Source organism: Strigops habroptila, chromosome 7 (assembly GCF_004027225.2).
Source record: "Strigops habroptila isolate Jane chromosome 7, bStrHab1.2.pri, whole genome shotgun sequence".
NCBI lineage: Eukaryota > Metazoa > Chordata > Aves > Psittaciformes > Psittacidae > Strigops > Strigops habroptila.
The window spans coordinates 28,303,542-28,321,555 of record NC_044283.2 but is presented as its reverse complement, the minus strand read 5'-3'; the positions used below and the strand labels follow the sequence as shown (position 1 = coordinate 28,321,555).

Below are 18,014 nucleotides of genomic sequence, written 5' to 3'. Positions count from 1 at the left end.
ATTTCATGTTTTACTACAGGAGTTGAAAGTAGCATTCTCTCTTCTTAAAATTTTAAACAGAAATCATCCATACCAAAGCTGCTCTTTTGTATTTTCAATGAATTTTCTATTTCAAATGTTTCTTTTATCATAAGATGTTTCTGCACAGATCCTGAACTTAATCTGCAATTGCTTCAATGTGCTTCGTTCATGAGTGAAGCCAATCTCATTCTTTCTGTTAAAAAATAGGTATGTGAGTGTATCTTAGAACAGGTGGACTTCAAATGTGTAGTTCTATAAATAAACTATTAAATTAGCTACACGTTTTCTAGGCTGACTTCTTCTGGTGGTAGCCAACTCAAGTAGGGTTAAAAAGGATGCTATGTGCACAGGACATAATTCATACATATATAATTCTTTCATGACTTTGTAGCACTTCCTACATAACTTGAATGAATTATCTTTGCAGGATTTAACCTAAGTGTTATTTCTATTCTTGAAGGCACTTGAACATTAGGAAGTAAGTGTGGGGTTAGCTTAGTTTAAAAACAAAACACCACCAATGATAGTGAAAGGCCAATGCAACATCTTAACATTTAGAAGTATGAGATCTAGCTCCTAGGTTCCACAATAAGCTTGATTTTTTCACATCGTATTTCAGAAGCTATATTAATATTCGCTACAAGTAAATGATGCAGTAACCTCTGCTTAACAGTCAGAAGCAGAAGCCACAGCAACTGTCAGTATGAAATAATGAATTTACTTTCATGCACATCAAATGCCTCCAGCTAGATGTTTTTCCAAATGAAATCAGATGAGGATTTTCTGAGATTTACCATCATCATCCTGTAGTGTATATGTTAATACAATTTTTCAATTTCAAAGGAACAGACGTGTGCACCTTCCTTCAGTGAAATCCAAAGTACTGGCAAAAGGCTTGCACCGTCTTCTTAAGAGAGCTTTGTATATGATCTGGTTTTGGCCTCCAGCAAAACATAAATATTTTTAAAGGACTGTGCTGGCCAACTTTTCTTCTTCCTTTTATATATATAAAGATTTGTGTGCACATATATATAAAATACACATATTTTGTATATATATATAAAAAAGGTATTACAAAAGAACCTGTTAGGCCTATTAAAGCTGAACACTTAGATCAAACACAGTAGAAATACAAATTTGTATTCCGAACTCTGGCATTTCCGATAGCTTATGAGGGCTTGAATTGGTGGCCTAATTGTTTATTTGCAGCTATAGAAAAGGATACGGTTCACTTAAATAAGCCTTCAGACTACTAAAGAATACTTTAACAATCATTATCCTGACCTTGTTCTTAAGTCTCGGCATTGACATAGCGTCATAAGGCAACTAAACTAATAAGTAACCAAGTAACCAAGTCAAAAGAATATTAAGTGTCAGACAAGTGAGACTAGTAATATTTCTGTAAAAATCTGAACCTGTCTCCCTGCTCCCAGATAAAATCCATAAAACACTGGGTACTGTAAGAGTCCTTATTAACTTATTTCAGTTACAGAATATTCATATATTGCTTTGTAAGATTTCAAACAGATAATTACCTTTCTATTGTGGGTATGAGGGAAGGTGGAGGACCGCCAGGTGGTGGTGGAAAGCCTATAATAATAAATGGGAGGGGGAAACAAACATAAACACGTAAAAGAACTAGGCTAAGCATATAATGGCAAACAGATTCCAGAGAGTAAAACACAAAAATTTGTTTCTCGCTGTGTAAATCAATTTTATTCTGTAAGACAAGAACTTCTTTCCAGCTTAACAAAGGCAGACTTTTAAACGTGTATTATCAGTGCCTCAAACCAAGTACCTTATCATTCTTAAAACACAGTAATTTAGAAGCATAGGAAAATTCCTTAGTATCCAACAATACTGAGTAAACAACAATTACAACTATTTTATGCACAGCTGAAAAAAAAAGAATGGAAAGAAAAGGAAGAAGCACACATCTAAGAAACAGGCTGATTAGGTCCACCAGTCAACAGCCTGGCATCAAAGTAACTGAGCCTACACCTGTACATAGTGTTTTGCATTTATGAACTTTTATCTAGCAAATTAAAAGGAAGTTGGTAAGTTGCACATCAGTTAAGTTTTCATTTCTTAATCAAACATGGAAAAAAAAATTAAACAAGTTTACCTGGTGGTGGCACTGTTATTGGTATACCTAAAAAGACAACAAACAATGTATCAGTCACAGTAACAGTTTATCTTTATTACCTGTAGATCTAAAATCAGATTGAGCTATCAACACATACATGATCAAGAAGAATGGTAACTTACTTTCTGTGTCCTTAGGTCAAGATCTCACATTAATATCAACTGTTAAGATTTCATGCAAGGCTTGTGAAATCTGCCTTTTTATTTAAATTCCTATTCTCTAGGATCTTATTTAATTAGAGACAAAAATAATGAAGAATGACTCTGCATCTCAAGATTAGAATTAAATCCATAACCCTAAAATGTTTAGTATCCAGAAGGAAAGTAACATCTCATAGAGGATATTTGCTTTATTTTATATTCCATGACTGGATGAAACTCAACTGGCACCTGAACTTTCATAGCTTAGCATCGTAAACAGTAGGTCCACATGGACAAAATATTCTAGCAACAGTAAGCATTACAGACTTTTCAGTCAATGCTATGTCACACCGCAATTAATCGTTCAGCTGCTACTTGGAAGGAAAAAAAATTCTTTGGTACTCTATTTTCTTGTAAATATCTGACAAAAGGGCATCCTTTAATACAAATACATTCAAAAACTGTTCTAAGTTTTCTGGTTTTCAGAACTACCTTAGCTGTTATGAATCTAACTAAAAGCTATTGTTATTAAGAATGCTGGAAATCACAGCATAAAACTTTGACAGAGTAACATTTGAAAGACCAAACACTCCTAATGAAAATTTCTGAAAGAAAAGGAAGACTGGGAATTCAAACTGCTGCATAGCTTAAGTATTTTCTATTAATCTTTATTAGTTAATTGTCCACTCTAATAGATTCTTCATGAGTGTACAACGTAGAAAATGTATACATAAAAATACAAATACCTCATCAGAAATGTTAAGAATGTAAGCTAGAAAAATATCAGTTCTCTCTGATTCATTTATCAGCTCTACTTTATGCTTCAAAAAACCCCAAAAACCAAAACAATTAATTGTTGCACTAAACCCAGTATGTTCTTAGCACTGAACATGGCCCTCAGCCCTATGCACAGAATTGCCTGGAAAGCCATCAGCTAACATTCTTTACAAAAAGGAAGAAATTCTGACTAAATGATTAACATATTCATCAGAATTTTAACTTGTGCAAAAATACAAACAGAAATCTCATCACAAGATTAAAAGCCAAATGAAAAATTTCACCTGAGAGCCATTCAAACAAAATTATAGGAGACTGAATACAACTTGATATCCAGAGACCAAATGTCCAAATAATTTTAATGGTTAATGCAGGATATTACACCAAAAAAAACCCCAACTAAATCACAGGCATTTTCTCCTCAAAAACCTTTAAGAATATTTAAAAAATCATGATTAATGATTACATCATTGTAAGACAGCAGCTAATTTGCTTGATGGTATCATAACGGAAGACACATTCTTCTGCATTCCAAGTTAGCAAGTATCACTAAAAATATCTAAACTAAAAAACCTGAAAACTAAAGTTTTTTCCTCACCTTCTTCACTAACACATGAATGTGACACAAAAAACCCCCAAAAATAATCATCTGTAAACTTCTATCAATAGAAAATTGAGAATCACTTAACTCTTCACTCTTTTGCCTTTTACTAACAGTGTATGAAAATATACTTGAAATGCCATCATGTCATCAGCCAATTACTTATTCTGAGAAAGAACAAGGGCTCTGAAATATTGAATCATTTCTTGCATGTAGGGATTTAACCTAAGTACCATTGCAAGAAGATGACTTAGTGCAGATCACGTCACATTTCTACAACACATACTGCCACAAAGATGCACCTGGCCTAAACTGTAATATTCACTCGCATGTCAAAAGCAAAACAAATGGCATTCATGCAGCATTTTACCTAATGTGCTCAAAATTGCATTCACGACATTGTATACCACCCCACTATCTCAAGGCTGGTTATTTATAGAAAACCAAGCAGGTTTTACTAAAGGAAAGCGATGCCACATGTGTTCTGCTTGCTGAGTAAGGAATCAAACATGATAATGCTGCCACATCTTAACAACATACTGCAAATCACCTGAACTGTGTAACAGCCCACAGCAATGTAACTCGGTGCAAAAACTTCTTTTGCCACAGGCTCAACTAAGTTAAATTCTCTCTCCTTTATCACAAGGTAAAAAGTACACTCTTAGACTGCTGGGGCTGAAGAGATGTACTGTTACTTGCTAAGCCCTGGTATCTGTCTAGGCAGTCAAACTTCCCAAAGTTATGCAAAAGAAGTTCAATACTTGAGAGCATTGGTTTTTTAAATATCACAAATACATGTCACATTTTAACTACACTCTTAAACCAAAACACATAAAACACCTTTTAAAGTCTGTTTTTAAAGCATCCATGTTCTTCTTCAGATTTAAAGTACTCCAACATAGCAATAAACCAAGCAAACAAAAAACAGCACATTTTTTTGCCACAGCCAGCGATATCCTAGGAGTATTTGAGAATTTTCTGCACTTGGCCCTTTGAATCATTCCAGCACCCGTTCCTCAAAAAAGATTTGAATCACAAGAGTGAATGAATTCAGAACAAGAGATCTAACTTCAAAGCAAGATCCTTTTTCAAAGGCACTTTTGGAGGATGTTTTCTATTTGGAACACTTAAATTTCCTGGCAAGTAGTCCCACTTCAATATTGGGTAAGAGTAGCTTTTTTCCTCCTCCTCCACTGAACTTAGGAGGGATGGCAGATTCTATTTTAGGAACAGCTTTGAAGATAAAGAGCTGGCAACAGCACAATTAAAACACAGGCCTGAAGAAACCAAATCCACAGCTCTTAATCGTTATTTTTGAATCCACTCAAAGCACGGAAGGATGTTGAAGGAGACCTTCTGAACAAGTGTATGTCATAAACCTGTCTGTAACCCACAAGACTAAAGCCAAACCTGCTTGCTAAATTTATAACACATATGGATTTCTTTCACCTTTAAAAGCTCAACAGGTAAGGGGTTTCAGAACAGCCCAGTACACCTATATGACATCTCTGCACTAAGTGCATGTGGGGTGTCTGTGCTCATGCTTTTAATAATATACAACTTAGATCACCTTTTCTGTACCACAATTAAAATAACTACTTTCTAAAACCTTACAATGCATTTCCTATATTATTTCATCAGAAAGGTTTTAATGCAGCTTAAAACTGCATTCAGCATCATATTCCTCTCCTCTTTTCCTGCAGTAAGAAAACATCACAAAATTGCCAGATCAGTATCATATTCTGCCTTCAGCACCCTATTTTTTGTATTTATGCACAAAACCTAGGAAAACAGCACAGATTTATTTAATCTTTAAATCTCATCTTCTGTTTTCTAGGTTGCACTGTTTTGTGTATGACAATCACTGATGAAATCCAGAACTTGCCAGGCAGCAGGAGTTAATAGTTTTAAAATCAGCAGCAGCAACTGAAGAAAGCAACCTCTTCTATGAAGATTTAAACCCTGTAAAGCCCTGTGCAAAGTTGCTGCACAGAAATAATAATGTTACTTCTTGCTTATATGTAACAGTATTAACAGAAACTTTTAAAAGATTCCCTATGTGAACAGAATAGCAAAGAAACTGCTCAATGTGATTTCAGAACAAGTCAAACAAAATAATGCAAGGAACAAAAGGAGAAAACAAGGAACGGGGCTCTTCCATAAACAGTCTCTTCTATAAACAAATCCTTCACTTTCCTACTCAAATACTCCCCTAAGTTTCTTCACCTATTTTCATTTCTCAGTGACCATTCCTCTTAGCTCCTTGCTAAGTCCTTTGAACTTAATTCCTTAAAATGACACTGCTCAGGTAACTGCTCTATTTGTGCAAATGCCCATGACACTCCCCCCAGTAAATTTTCATAAATACCAAGTCTCAGTAAATATTCAGTAAGTATCAGTAAATCTCAAAGCAGATTTAACAATGAAAAGAGTTCTCAGAGCTTTGATTCCTCTAAGATTCACAGACAGGGTGCTGGATAAAACATCAGGTGCTAATAAAACCTCTGACTGAAAGAAAGGATAGGACACAAATGCAATTCTTATCAGGCTTTCGGGAATTCATACATACTGTGAGGGGAAAGGGGCATTAAAGCTTCTGTTGCTGCTTTGATCTTAGACACCAGAGAATCCAACTTATGACACAAATTCACGGCATGCCATACTTCCAGTTCAAAAGTCTGTAGAACAATTTAACATGCACCTCTCAACAGCATTAACTGTGGTTGAATTACAGACAACAGCTTCTCACTCCAAATGTTTTCAAGGACAGAATATCCAACATTTAGTCTTTAGGTAATTATTTACTACTTGGGACTATGCTTACTGGAAAAATAAAGACAAAAGTTTCTATTTCTGCTTGGCAGATATATCTAAGAAAAGAGAAAAAACCCCACAAAATTCCAAATTTTTGCACATATAGCCAGCCATATGTGCATGGAATGCGCTGTCTTTAATTCATTATCTGTCATCAAGCATGTGATGTTAATGCATCTCATTTTTCTCATCCGATATAGTGCAGGATATTTACCTGGTGGGGGAATCAGAGGTGGAGCAGTACTGACAGTTGGAGGGGGTGGGAGGAAAGGGGGTGGTGGAAGGTGGGTAGGTGGAGCTCCTGGAGGGAAAAATGGAGGTGGCTTGGTAAAATTGTCTACTTCAGGATTAGATCGTTCTGAAAGAACCTGTAAAATATCAAACTATAGTTACAATTGCTATGTCAAAAGGGTAGAAGATAGGTTTCCTCTCTTTCCAGTTACTACAACAGGGAAGTTTCATTTATGCACTTAAAGAGCCATATTCAGGTGATTTAAGTTCTATCTGCATCCCTACATTCAGTGTCCCGTACTTGCCAAGTACCTCTGAGGGTCTAAGAGCAGCCAACAGGGAACAACAAATGTAAGATTTGAGAGGGAATATAAGCCATCTGAATATGGCCCAAAACTCTATCTTAAATTTATATATAAAGAAAATTATTTTAAAAACCCATATGAAAACCATGAAAAACCCCTCAAGACTTTAAATTACTTAAAACACTGTGAGATCAGCTGAAAAACACATGACAATGTTTTCAATATAAGCAGTACTATCCATTATTATTTTCATTGTTTAACCTTAACCTAAGTTGGTATGGAAATGCAGCTAGGGCACCAAGCAGCCTTGACTCTTCTCCACAGCTAAGCCAGGAGAGAAAAAATGTATTCCATCTTAAAGCATTTAGTTGTTTTCTTAAGGTAATCCAAGCCAATAAAGACTAAAATTATGAAGACAAACTTAAAATTTATGGTAAAGTCATACTTTTTTTAAAAAAGTACTATCTGCTTTTTATCCCTTTACAACTTATTTTTAGAAGACTACGTTTCTCAAAATGCATATGAAGAGGCTTTCACTTTCAGCTTTGTGTCTGTCAGGAACAGAGGAGAAATGGACAGTCAGTTTAAACATTTATCTTTGCTACTTAGTAAACAAAGCTCTATCCATGAACTAGCAGAGCTGATGCTGTCTCCTAGATTGTAAGTCTGCAATACTGCTCATTTCTTTTCAGTAAGAAGTGTATTTCATATTACTAGATTTTAACTGGCTGCCACAACTTTGTTCCTGAACTTAAAGCTACTTCTGTATTACTCATTCATACACACTAAAATGTTTTAATCAGAAGCTATAGGGAAAGCAAAAGTATCTTTTAGTCAAAGATTGTGTGCTAATCTGCAGTATAAAACCTGTATGTTGCTGTTTTCATTAGCACGCCGTCGTCCTTCCACCCTGCTGATAGTGATGGTCTGTCCAATCACATCTATTGTGCCAGGTAATCGCCTGCAACACAGCACAAACCAGAATCAACAAGCAGAATTAGAAAAGGAAAATAAAAGAGAGACAGAAGAAAGTCTTAAGTACTTTTCTTATTCTAAGTGCCAAAAGTTCCTTCTCCTGTATAAAACACAAAAGATCGTTTTCCAAGAACATTAAATGTAACAAATTTGCTTAACTGTACTAGTGTATAGAACTAAACAGTGTAGCAATAAAGACTCCTCTTGGAGAAGGCTGACTCTCCACATTTTCTTTCCATCCCCTACAAGATAATAAATCCACACTTCTGTTACTGATAAATGAAAAAAAAAAAAGGAAAAAAGGAAAAATACAGTGAGAGTGAGATCACAAAAAACCTCAGTAACAAAAAATATTTTAAACAGACCTTCTACAAAAATATAAACTAATCATTAGAAATTATTTTTAAACAGCAAGAAAAATACTGAAGGATTCCATGGAAGATCAAGCAAAGGTAAGTTAGGAGGCAGAAATAAATACAGGCCAACCCTACCATGCACACTAATTGATATTACAGCACATATTGAACAAAATCAGCCACCATCACTCTTATCTTGGAAAACACATTCTTAATATCAAACACAAAATACATGAAACTACTAGACATTGACTCATAAATTAAACCTTGCATCTCAGGAATCTCAGCCATTTATAGTTCTGTTCCTCAGTTTTCCAAATGCGAAATGTCCCTCTCAAACACCTCTAAAACATTTGCATAGCTAAGCACTGTGTTCACCTTCCTTAAAGAAACCAGCAACAGAGCAGCACAAGACAAACCTCAGTCTCCCTTACAACCCAATCAAGCAACAACAGAACATAATTAAGAACATGCCCCTTAGAAATAGTTAGTAATGGATTTTTAGAGAAAGATGACAAGAACAGCAACATGCATATATGCATTCTTTCCATCCCAGTTTCTGCCAATCGAAAATTTAAGGACTTTTCATGCAACTGAGTTTAATAGCCCCTGATTAACTTTCATTTACACAATCTCATTTGAACACACTTTTATTTTTGATCTCTGTCATGAGATCTGTTTCAGCTACTTTTGCTGCCTGACAATTGTATTTGGTGCCCTATAGTTCTCATGTTAAAAAACCCCACAAACCACAACTCCTTGTTCTCTGGCACCGTAGTATTCATGGTACCTCTGCTGTATCTCTTTCCAGTTGTCTCTTTCCCAAGCTGAACTAGTCCACATCTCTCCTCACATAAAAGAACTCTATAACTTTCATTATTTATTTTATCTTTTTATGGACCCTTCCTACCTCTACTATATCTTTTCTTGTCTGAGATAACCAGAACCATAGATAATATTCAGCTCCCAATGCATCACAGCTTTATGTACCACCATAATGACTTTTCCCCGTTTGTTCCCACTGCTAATGATGACTACCATTCCATTTTCTTATTTTGTCTAACACTGGAAATTAACTAACGTTTTGGAAAGCAGCAACAATAATTCCAAGATCTATTTCTCAATGGGTATGATTATTAATTATTAATTTGAAGAACAGCATTTTATTTAGGAAAATGAAATCTACAATTTAAATTTTCAGTGATTTCAGTTCATTACGAACACAATATTCTAGTCCACATTGGAATCAATGTGTGAATTTTAAATGCAGATGTATCTCACTTCAGTTTCCAAACTAGTTGATCTATTAAGCTTATGCCTGTTAGATTACGTTTTCCTACTATAAACTTCTTAAATCCCACGTACATATTCACATAGTCTGTTAAGAGAGGTATCTTTAAGTCCCCCAAACTGTCCAGTATTGTGTTCACACAGGTGTCAACTGCAACTTTTTATTTTTCACTTTTAAAAGCAGATTAAAAATGTTACGCTGAGAGTAAAGACATGATGGCATTCCATTAGATACAAACACTAACATTTAATGGATAATCAACCTCTTAAAATCTTCAGCAAATCAACCAATGGGAATATATTGACAGTAAAGGAGGACGCCCAACACCAGACCAGAAAATAATATGACAAAGATGTGAATGTCATCTACTAAAACTAAAACCCAGTATCTGATAATGGGGAACCACTATTTTAAAGACAGGAAGTATAGTGAACTTTCCTGCTTGCAGCCTCAAAACAAATGAAACCCAGAAATCTAGCTTTATTGAGAATTTCTAATTCTATTATTCTTATGCAGATAGAACAAAACCTACCTGCTTTACAGCCCACAGGTTCATTTCTAAAAGAGGTTAAAAGGCAAGATTTGCTTAGGTCAACTCCATTAGAAAATGATGTACAAAATTACATTGCTAATGGATGAGAGAAACAAAGGCACATGTGTCACACCTATAATAGAGACCAGAGATAATCTAAAGTTCCTTGGCACACTGCATACTGAGGATGATCCAAATGCCTGTTCTCTGAGCTAGAGCTTCCTCCTGGATTTCAAAGCAAGTTCATTAAGCACAAGTTTGGAGGGAAAAAAAAAGTCCAATGGTACAACACATCTGCAAACTAATACTATAGAGCAGCCTCTCCAACGACAACACAAGCTTAAGAAATTCTCTGATCTTCTAACATCTCATCCAAAAAGCCTGGTTGTTTCAGTCTAAATCCTGAAATAATCAACACCTTCTTTCCTAATCCTCTCCAGTGGTCTTGCATAGTATTCCAGCACTGCAGTACTTTGGATTATTATTATTTTGCTTTCAGCAACTAAACTGGAAACATAGGTATTTTAAGTTGCTAAACCAATCATTTCACTACCAAAAAAAAAGAAAAAAGAGAAAAGCAAGCGAATTTTTCCAAAACAACAAAACTTTGTCTCAGTCTTCACTTTGACAGCTCATTTGGTTTCAGAGTTCTAAGACGCTGGTTCTCCTCCATCTCTGGTATCTTCTCTTCATTATCTAAAATCATACCATAGAAAACTCATTTTACATAGCTTTAGTCCTTGCATATGACAGATTATTTTCTTCTACAGCAAGAGGTCCCTCATCATGTGTCCTCCTGCTTGGCTTGCTCCACTGTTTTACAGGTCTTCCACTTGGAGGTGATATACTTATTCTGCCTCTCTTGCACTGCTTGCATACTGCCAGCAACTCTTGGAATGAGCACTGAAAACATAAGCAATGCAAGAGTACTGGGTATAAAAGTAAAATGTATATCAACCAAACTACAGTAAGACCAATTTTGGCTTGGGAAGCAGCCCAAATACAACACTGCATTATCAAAGGAAGCAACTCTAGACTATCAGTTGGTTCCTAGACATCAACTTTACTGAAATGAACAGAGCTTTCACTTAATTCTTCTGGAGTCTGAAGAGTACACCTATGCTCACTCATTCTCACTGAGCTGGTTTTATAATTATTTTTTAATTAATTATTTTTTTATTATTATATTTTTAATTATTATTTTTATAATTATTTTTTAATTATGTTTTACAGTGGTATGTCCATTGTTCTTCCCAACAGCTGCCAAGAGAATTAATTTTTGTAATGATGGATGAGTTCAGGAATTTGCCTTCATACCGTGAACTTGACAAATTCTCTGTTTCCAAGACTGCAGCAATGATTTCATTAAGTACTCCACGAACAGAGCTTGAAATTGAACAAGAAAAAGCTTATGTCCAGTTGCAAATGGAGCAGCAGATGACACCACTGTCAAGAACATGAACTTCACAAAGGCAAGAGAGGCGTGTGAAGTGTCCAGAATTTAACAGTTCAGCAGTTTTGTAAAAAGGGCAAATCTGAAGCCTCGGATCTTGATTAAGTCATGGCAAGTTGGCACATGGGAAATTTCAAAGAGTCCCGAGTCATTATCGAGCTTAGTGATGTTAAGCAGGCATTACTAGGTTTCTGCCTCAGTGCTGTACGCAAAGAAAAGAACGGGCTTGGTTTCTCCCTTACACGATCAGGGCACCTGGGATATAGATGCATTCCCAATGGATACATCCAAACATAAAAAGGCAATCCATGCGTGTGGGATGCACATGAACCCACAGCAGAGTTCATACAAAGTGTAGCTTGAAAGGAACATTCCAGCAACTCAGTGAGTGATTTCACTCTAATTAGAGAATGATTATTTATGAGCCATTTGCACCACCCTCCCTGGAGATTTAAGTCAGATATCTCAATCTCATCCGGCAAGCTGAGTTTATTTAGGTTGTAGACAGCAAAGACAAAAAGGGGAAAAAGGAAGGAAAAAAAACGCCAGACAAACCCAATTATTTTCCAAATTCATTGCTTCAGAAATCACTTATCCACACAAGTAATATAAATAATAAACTGCTTTTTGGAAAGCCAGCCCCCCCCCCCCCCCCCAAAACCTTTCACAACTCAGTCAGTCTAACTACTGGATGCCATATTTATTCACTAGACTTCTAGTCTGGCCTACAAATCATAGAATTATAGTATACTTTGCAACTTGTATTTAATATGTTACTGTGTTCCTTCTTGTCTTAATTAATGTGTTTCACACTTTATTTTCCTCCTCTTGAGGACAGCCTCAGCTTTGCTGAACTCATCACACTGATTGATATAATTCAGAAATGAACAAATTTAATACAGAAATCACTGATACAGGAAATGGACATTTTGCATAAATGTTTTCAACATTTAGTCTCATAAGGCTAGTTCATGAAACAAGAAATTTATCTTTTCTTCACAGTAAGGACATATCACACATCTATTTTCTATAAAAATTCTGTTTACAGAAAGGCCCAAGCACGCAGAAAGCTGACAAATAGCCCATCACATTGACAGACTCATTTCTCTGAAAGCAAAATTCATTTAAATGTAATGTACTCTTTAGTAATAACAGAAAAACCATAAATGGAGGTTAAAAACCTAAGAGCTTCTGACTGCACAAAGTTGGTTTTTTCCTAGCTATTTTAGATATTACTAGAATGAAAAAATACCAGGTTTTGCATCCAGCTTGTAAATGAAACTTCTGCTTATTTCTCTGCTGCTAAACAAATACTATCTCACAGTCCTTGAAAAATTATGTAAGGAAAAGCACTGTTCTAAAAAAGCAGTAAGATATCGCCATGACCTGGCTCTGTAGACCAGGTTTGAAGTGTGTCAAATCCTCTTCATATTCTAGAAAGCACGATACCCAAAAGAAATTCCTTCTGAGTTTTACCTTAACTGTGACTATGCACACATAAGTCTTAACTACCTCTAGAGGCAAACATTCTATTAACACACCATATTGCTTGTATATGATGTCCACTTACTAAATCATTTCCATTACATTCTAACTCCTTCTTCAGGGTTACACTATGCTTTATGCTATTCAAAAGCCCTAAATATCACAGAATCAAGATGTTCAGGTGTCATTTCTAAACAGCTAATAGCTCAGCTATGATTAAGATACTCATTGTTTACAAACTCAAGCAAAATTTCTCATACAGACATGTTGCATGAACAAGCACTGAATCTTTCTTTGAATTCAACATTTAGGACACAACTGTAGTGAGCAAGAACTTTCATTTGCTGGTGAGCAATAATTCTGTTTCTATTATGTAGACTTCAACTTGCATGTTGGTAATGAGTAATTCTGGCTAGACCTCAGTAACTTCTTTTTCCTTTGAGAATTTCAACTGCAATCATATGCAAACATCTACTGTACTCAAACTAGAAAAGGTAAAACCAGTAGGCACAGAATTATTTTAATGTTTGTTTACAAACAAATGAAAAAAGCAAACCCCACTTTCTGTCTTCAGATCTCCCATTAAAGAGAAATGTGTGCTGTGACATCTATGTGTAAAATCATCCATGAAGTAATGTTGCAGCCCTGACTACCAAATGGGGAATTAAAATGTCAAATGAGGACCATGTCCCGGTTTCCTTTGCCCCAGTGTCCATCCCCGCCACCCTTAATTCCGGTGATTTGTCCCTTCTGTATTGTTCCTGACACTTTCTAATCCCTGAATTGGCTTTTCTAGAGGCAGTGCTTGTCTGTGACTGAGAAGACATGCTGCTTCTGATAAGATAAATTGCCTAGGTCTTTCTTTTCTCATGTCTCTACCTTTTCTGCTCCTTGAGTTTTATTTTTCCTTGTGCCCAGCTCCTTACCAATCCCCGCATCAATGTTCCTATACCCAGTTGCATCAGTTTCCCTGTCCTTTCACCAAATGTATCAACTACTGCTAGAAGCTGACAGAAGTTTTACTGATACATGATTAATGCTTCCAGCAATTTCACAACAAAGCTATTGCACATGCCTCATGCGTGCCTCGTGGCATAAAGGCAATTAGTTTTCATTATCAAATAGCTGGATTTCCAAAAAAAAATCTGACTACCTAGAATTAACTCTTTAATTAAAGTCCAATCCCACAAAACACTGCCTAGTTACAAATAAATTGGCAACACAGGTTTTTATATACAGAAAATAGTAGTTGCATTCTGAAGAAGCCATTCAAGTATACATAACCCATACAGTGAAGGCATATTCATTCACTAAGCTACTCTCACTTTTGAGCATACAATTTTCTTTCAAAATCTATTCTGACCACTCGGTAGAAACACCTTTTTCTTTACACTAGAATTTATTTTAAGCAAATGTATCCAAAGGAGCAGATATTAAATACAGAAAGAAGTTAGTTTTATCATTGTAACAACTTACAATTACAGTATTCACACTAAATGTATATAAACCAACCTATTCTAACCACTGGAATTCACAAGTGATACAACTGGAAATGTACTATTTTGTTTCCTTTTTACCTATGCAACAGACCACTTACTGTCCTCTGTTTCTGAAAGATACAAGGTTTCCCAACCTTTGCTAAGGTAAACTTAGTTCCTGGAGAAAACAAACGTGTTCAGTTTCTCAGGAAAGCTCTGATTAACAACCAATATACTAACTTTAAATCTTTAAAAATCAGAAAGATGGGCACTTCAACCTGCGATTACTAACTTCAGGCAGGAAAAAAAAATCACATAAAATTATGGCATAAAGACATCTATGGTAAGATATACTATCCCACCTATAGCATACAACAAAGACTTTACTTACGAGGCCTACAACATGCACATGTATGACCTTATTTTATTAAGCTTTCTCACAACAAATGCAAATTTCACAGAATCAAAGAATTTATGCAATGCATTTTTTTCTACAACAACTACATTTTAATATCCTGGTCATTAACTACTTTCTAAAGTACTTCTGAGATTCTCTGTCCACCAATGAGATGTATAGAGAATTGAAATCCTGTAACAAAACCTGTACTAGATACAGATTTAGAATCCTTACTGTGAATAGTACATTCAATTTTTAGACCTCTGTTATGAGAGCATCACACAACAGACGCAATTCAGAAAATAAACATAAAAAAATAATTACAGGGTTGGTATTTGTTTGGAAGGCTTTTGCTGCTTCTTAGACAAAGAAAAATAGGGAAAAAAAGCACTAAAATCTACTAAAACCAGAGTAGTATAACCTGATAGCTCAGAAAGGAATTTAGGCTACCAGGAAGAATATACTAGAAGTGAAAGAAAAATACAGGCAAGAGTATTAAGCAATATTTTTTTTCCACCCAAGAGAAATGTATTTGGGTGTTGAACTGACTCTCAAAGGATGGAATGACTGAACTTGAGTGCCTCTGAATTAGTCAATGTATTTATGGATGCAGCACTAAAGACAAGTCACAGATGCTAATTTTTAACTGTTGATGATGAAAGCATACAACCTGCTCTACTCCTCTTGCCATTATTTATAATACTATGGCTTTTAATTTGCTCAAAACCAAAACTCCTAAACAGGATCACTTGATAACTAAAGTAAAGCAGAAGCATGGATTCATCCTAAGCCAAGTGCCAGGTAGCAAACAGCAGTAGCTTAGATATAAAGGACAGAACTTTCTAAAGCCTGGGGCTGGAAGAATGAGGGAAGAAACTTTAGTGAGGAAATAATTCCTCTCATTTTAAAGAAAGTACAAAAAATATTCAAGTAAGGAGAAGCTAAAGCTACCTTGAAGTAAAGAGACTGGGTTCCAGGAATCCGTCCAGTTGCTGAAGTCATAGCTCCATGATTCAATCTTGTCTAAAGAGGTGTGTTAGCTAATACCCATAAAGATACAAGCTAGAAACATTTTGTTGGCCAACCTAATTCTACACAAAATACACCTGGATTTTTATAGCTGCCTTGTTATTTGGTCCTGCTGGTTTTTCTCCCCTTTCCTTTTTCTTTCTCTTTCCCAAATAGCAAAGAATAGCATTCACGTGTAATGGCAACTAAAGGCTATAAGTGTTCAGGACCACTCTTCCCCTCAGTTCTACCTGCTACAGAAACGTATTTTCCTTTCCTTCTACAAAAATCACGAACTTCAAATACATATATATAAAAAGTTTTCTGGTCTTGAGTTACAACTAACTGACCTGTTTGTTGGAATTCCTGATTTGAATAAGGCAGGAGGAGATGTGAAATCGGGTTTGGTCGACTGCACTGCCAACTCTTTCTCCAAATTTCCAGTTCTGCCCTGCTGTACCTTCAAAATAATGTTTCTCCATTAGTTTAGCCTCAGAAGTGCAGCAGCCCCAACACTCAACACAGCACACAGCCAACACAGAACCAAATCCTTTAATCAAATTTTTAAAATCTGTCACCTTTGCATAGCTAACAAGTATATCCTTATAAAATACAGAACTTAACTACTGTGTTTAATATCTATAAAGAAGCAATATGTCAGAGAAGAAGTTATTATATAAGGTTAGAGAGTTTTAATATTTATTTTCCAAGTGTTTGATTTGGACATGAACCAACCACACTGATTTTCTTGCAGAATTTCCTGTATGAAGGACATAGCATCTTAATTTTTAAAAGAAGCAAATTTATTTTAAAAACGCGAAAACTTCATAATCTTAACAACAGAGGTTAACAAGTCTGCCACCCCACAACAAACCATAAGCCAAGAAACTGAGTGGATTTTCCACCTGCCTTACCGACCATGAGCTCTAGAAACCACTTAATTTCTGAGTCATACCAGGAAGTCACCTGGTACTCCTGGTTACACAAACCTTAAAAGATTTTTCATTAGTTCAGACTGAATACTTCAGAAACATACTGCTGTTTCTGAAGTACTGCACAATTCCAGAGACATGTTATTAAAACTATGTAAGACCTTTGGTGCAAGTACTTCAAGCATTACATGAAAGAAAAACCTAAACAGGTTAGCATTAAAGACAAACCTGTCCTGATTCAGTTTTTAAAAGACACTCCCACTGTATCAACCACATAACTACATCACTCGACATAGCTGGTTCACTCATGGTATAATATAACATGGGCTGTGATTTCACAGCTTCTTGTAGGCAAGTGAACTACTAAGCTTTACAGAATCTGACTTCCAAACAAAGGCACCTCTTTGCCTGACCCACAAAAATGTACATAAATAGTTAAGATTCATTAAAAAATTAATTATATTTTTGTATCCAGAACTACATTAAAAAAAAAAAAAAACAACCTGAATAGGTTTGGTGTAAGTATTTATCTGAAAAATCTGTAAGACTTCTATTATTTAATGAGTAACTGGAAAATATAGGAGACATAGCCCTGCCAGTTACAGAAGATCAATCCAAACATAGCATGTAAATTACATGAGACTTAGTATTTCAGAAGGGTGGAAAAAAAGTTAATGAAATTATTTAATGATTATGTATAAACTCCTTGTAAAACACATGATAAACTCTTACTTCAGACTCTTACAACACAATTACTATTTGTACTGTTTGATCACTGGACCCCCAGAGAGTCAGTATTGAGCTAGAAATAGGGGAAGCTTTTGTTTGGAATACTTATCCTTCCTTCGGGACAACAGTTCAGCAAAGTTTGAGAGTGTATTCAGCTGCAAATCATAACTCCCACTGCCCACCATTCCATAACACTATTATCATGATAACTAAGGAAGGCAAAAACCCCAGGGAGCTTCTGACCTGTTCTTGCTAAGATAAAGTAAAAATGACTGGAAACCCTCAAGTAGCACACGAGGGGAAACAAAAATACCTGTCTGCAATTGACACTTCTGTCACAGGA

At 35.6% G+C, this 18,014-nt stretch overlaps 1 protein-coding gene across 13 annotated transcripts in view; it reads right to left on the bottom strand.

The window, feature by feature from the left end:
* FIP1L1 (factor interacting with PAPOLA and CPSF1) overlaps positions 1–18,014 on the bottom strand; it is a 43,428-nt gene that overhangs the window by 13,338 nt on the left and 12,076 nt on the right. For 9 of the 13 annotated variants that reach the window (XM_030493324.1, XM_030493312.1, XM_030493313.1 and 6 more), the window contains 5 exons: positions 16,361–16,470; positions 7,903–7,996; positions 6,714–6,867; positions 2,147–2,173; positions 1,557–1,611 (listed from right to left, as the gene is read on the bottom strand). In XM_030493324.1, coding sequence (XP_030349184.1) covers positions 1,557–1,611; positions 2,147–2,173; positions 6,714–6,867; positions 7,903–7,996; positions 16,361–16,470 — 440 coding nt within the window. The remainder of the gene's footprint in view (positions 1–1,556; positions 1,612–2,146; positions 2,174–6,713; positions 6,868–7,902; positions 7,997–16,360; positions 16,471–18,014) is intronic. The other 4 variants (XM_030493314.1, XM_030493320.1, XM_032920088.1 and 1 more) reach the window with 1 other exon arrangement.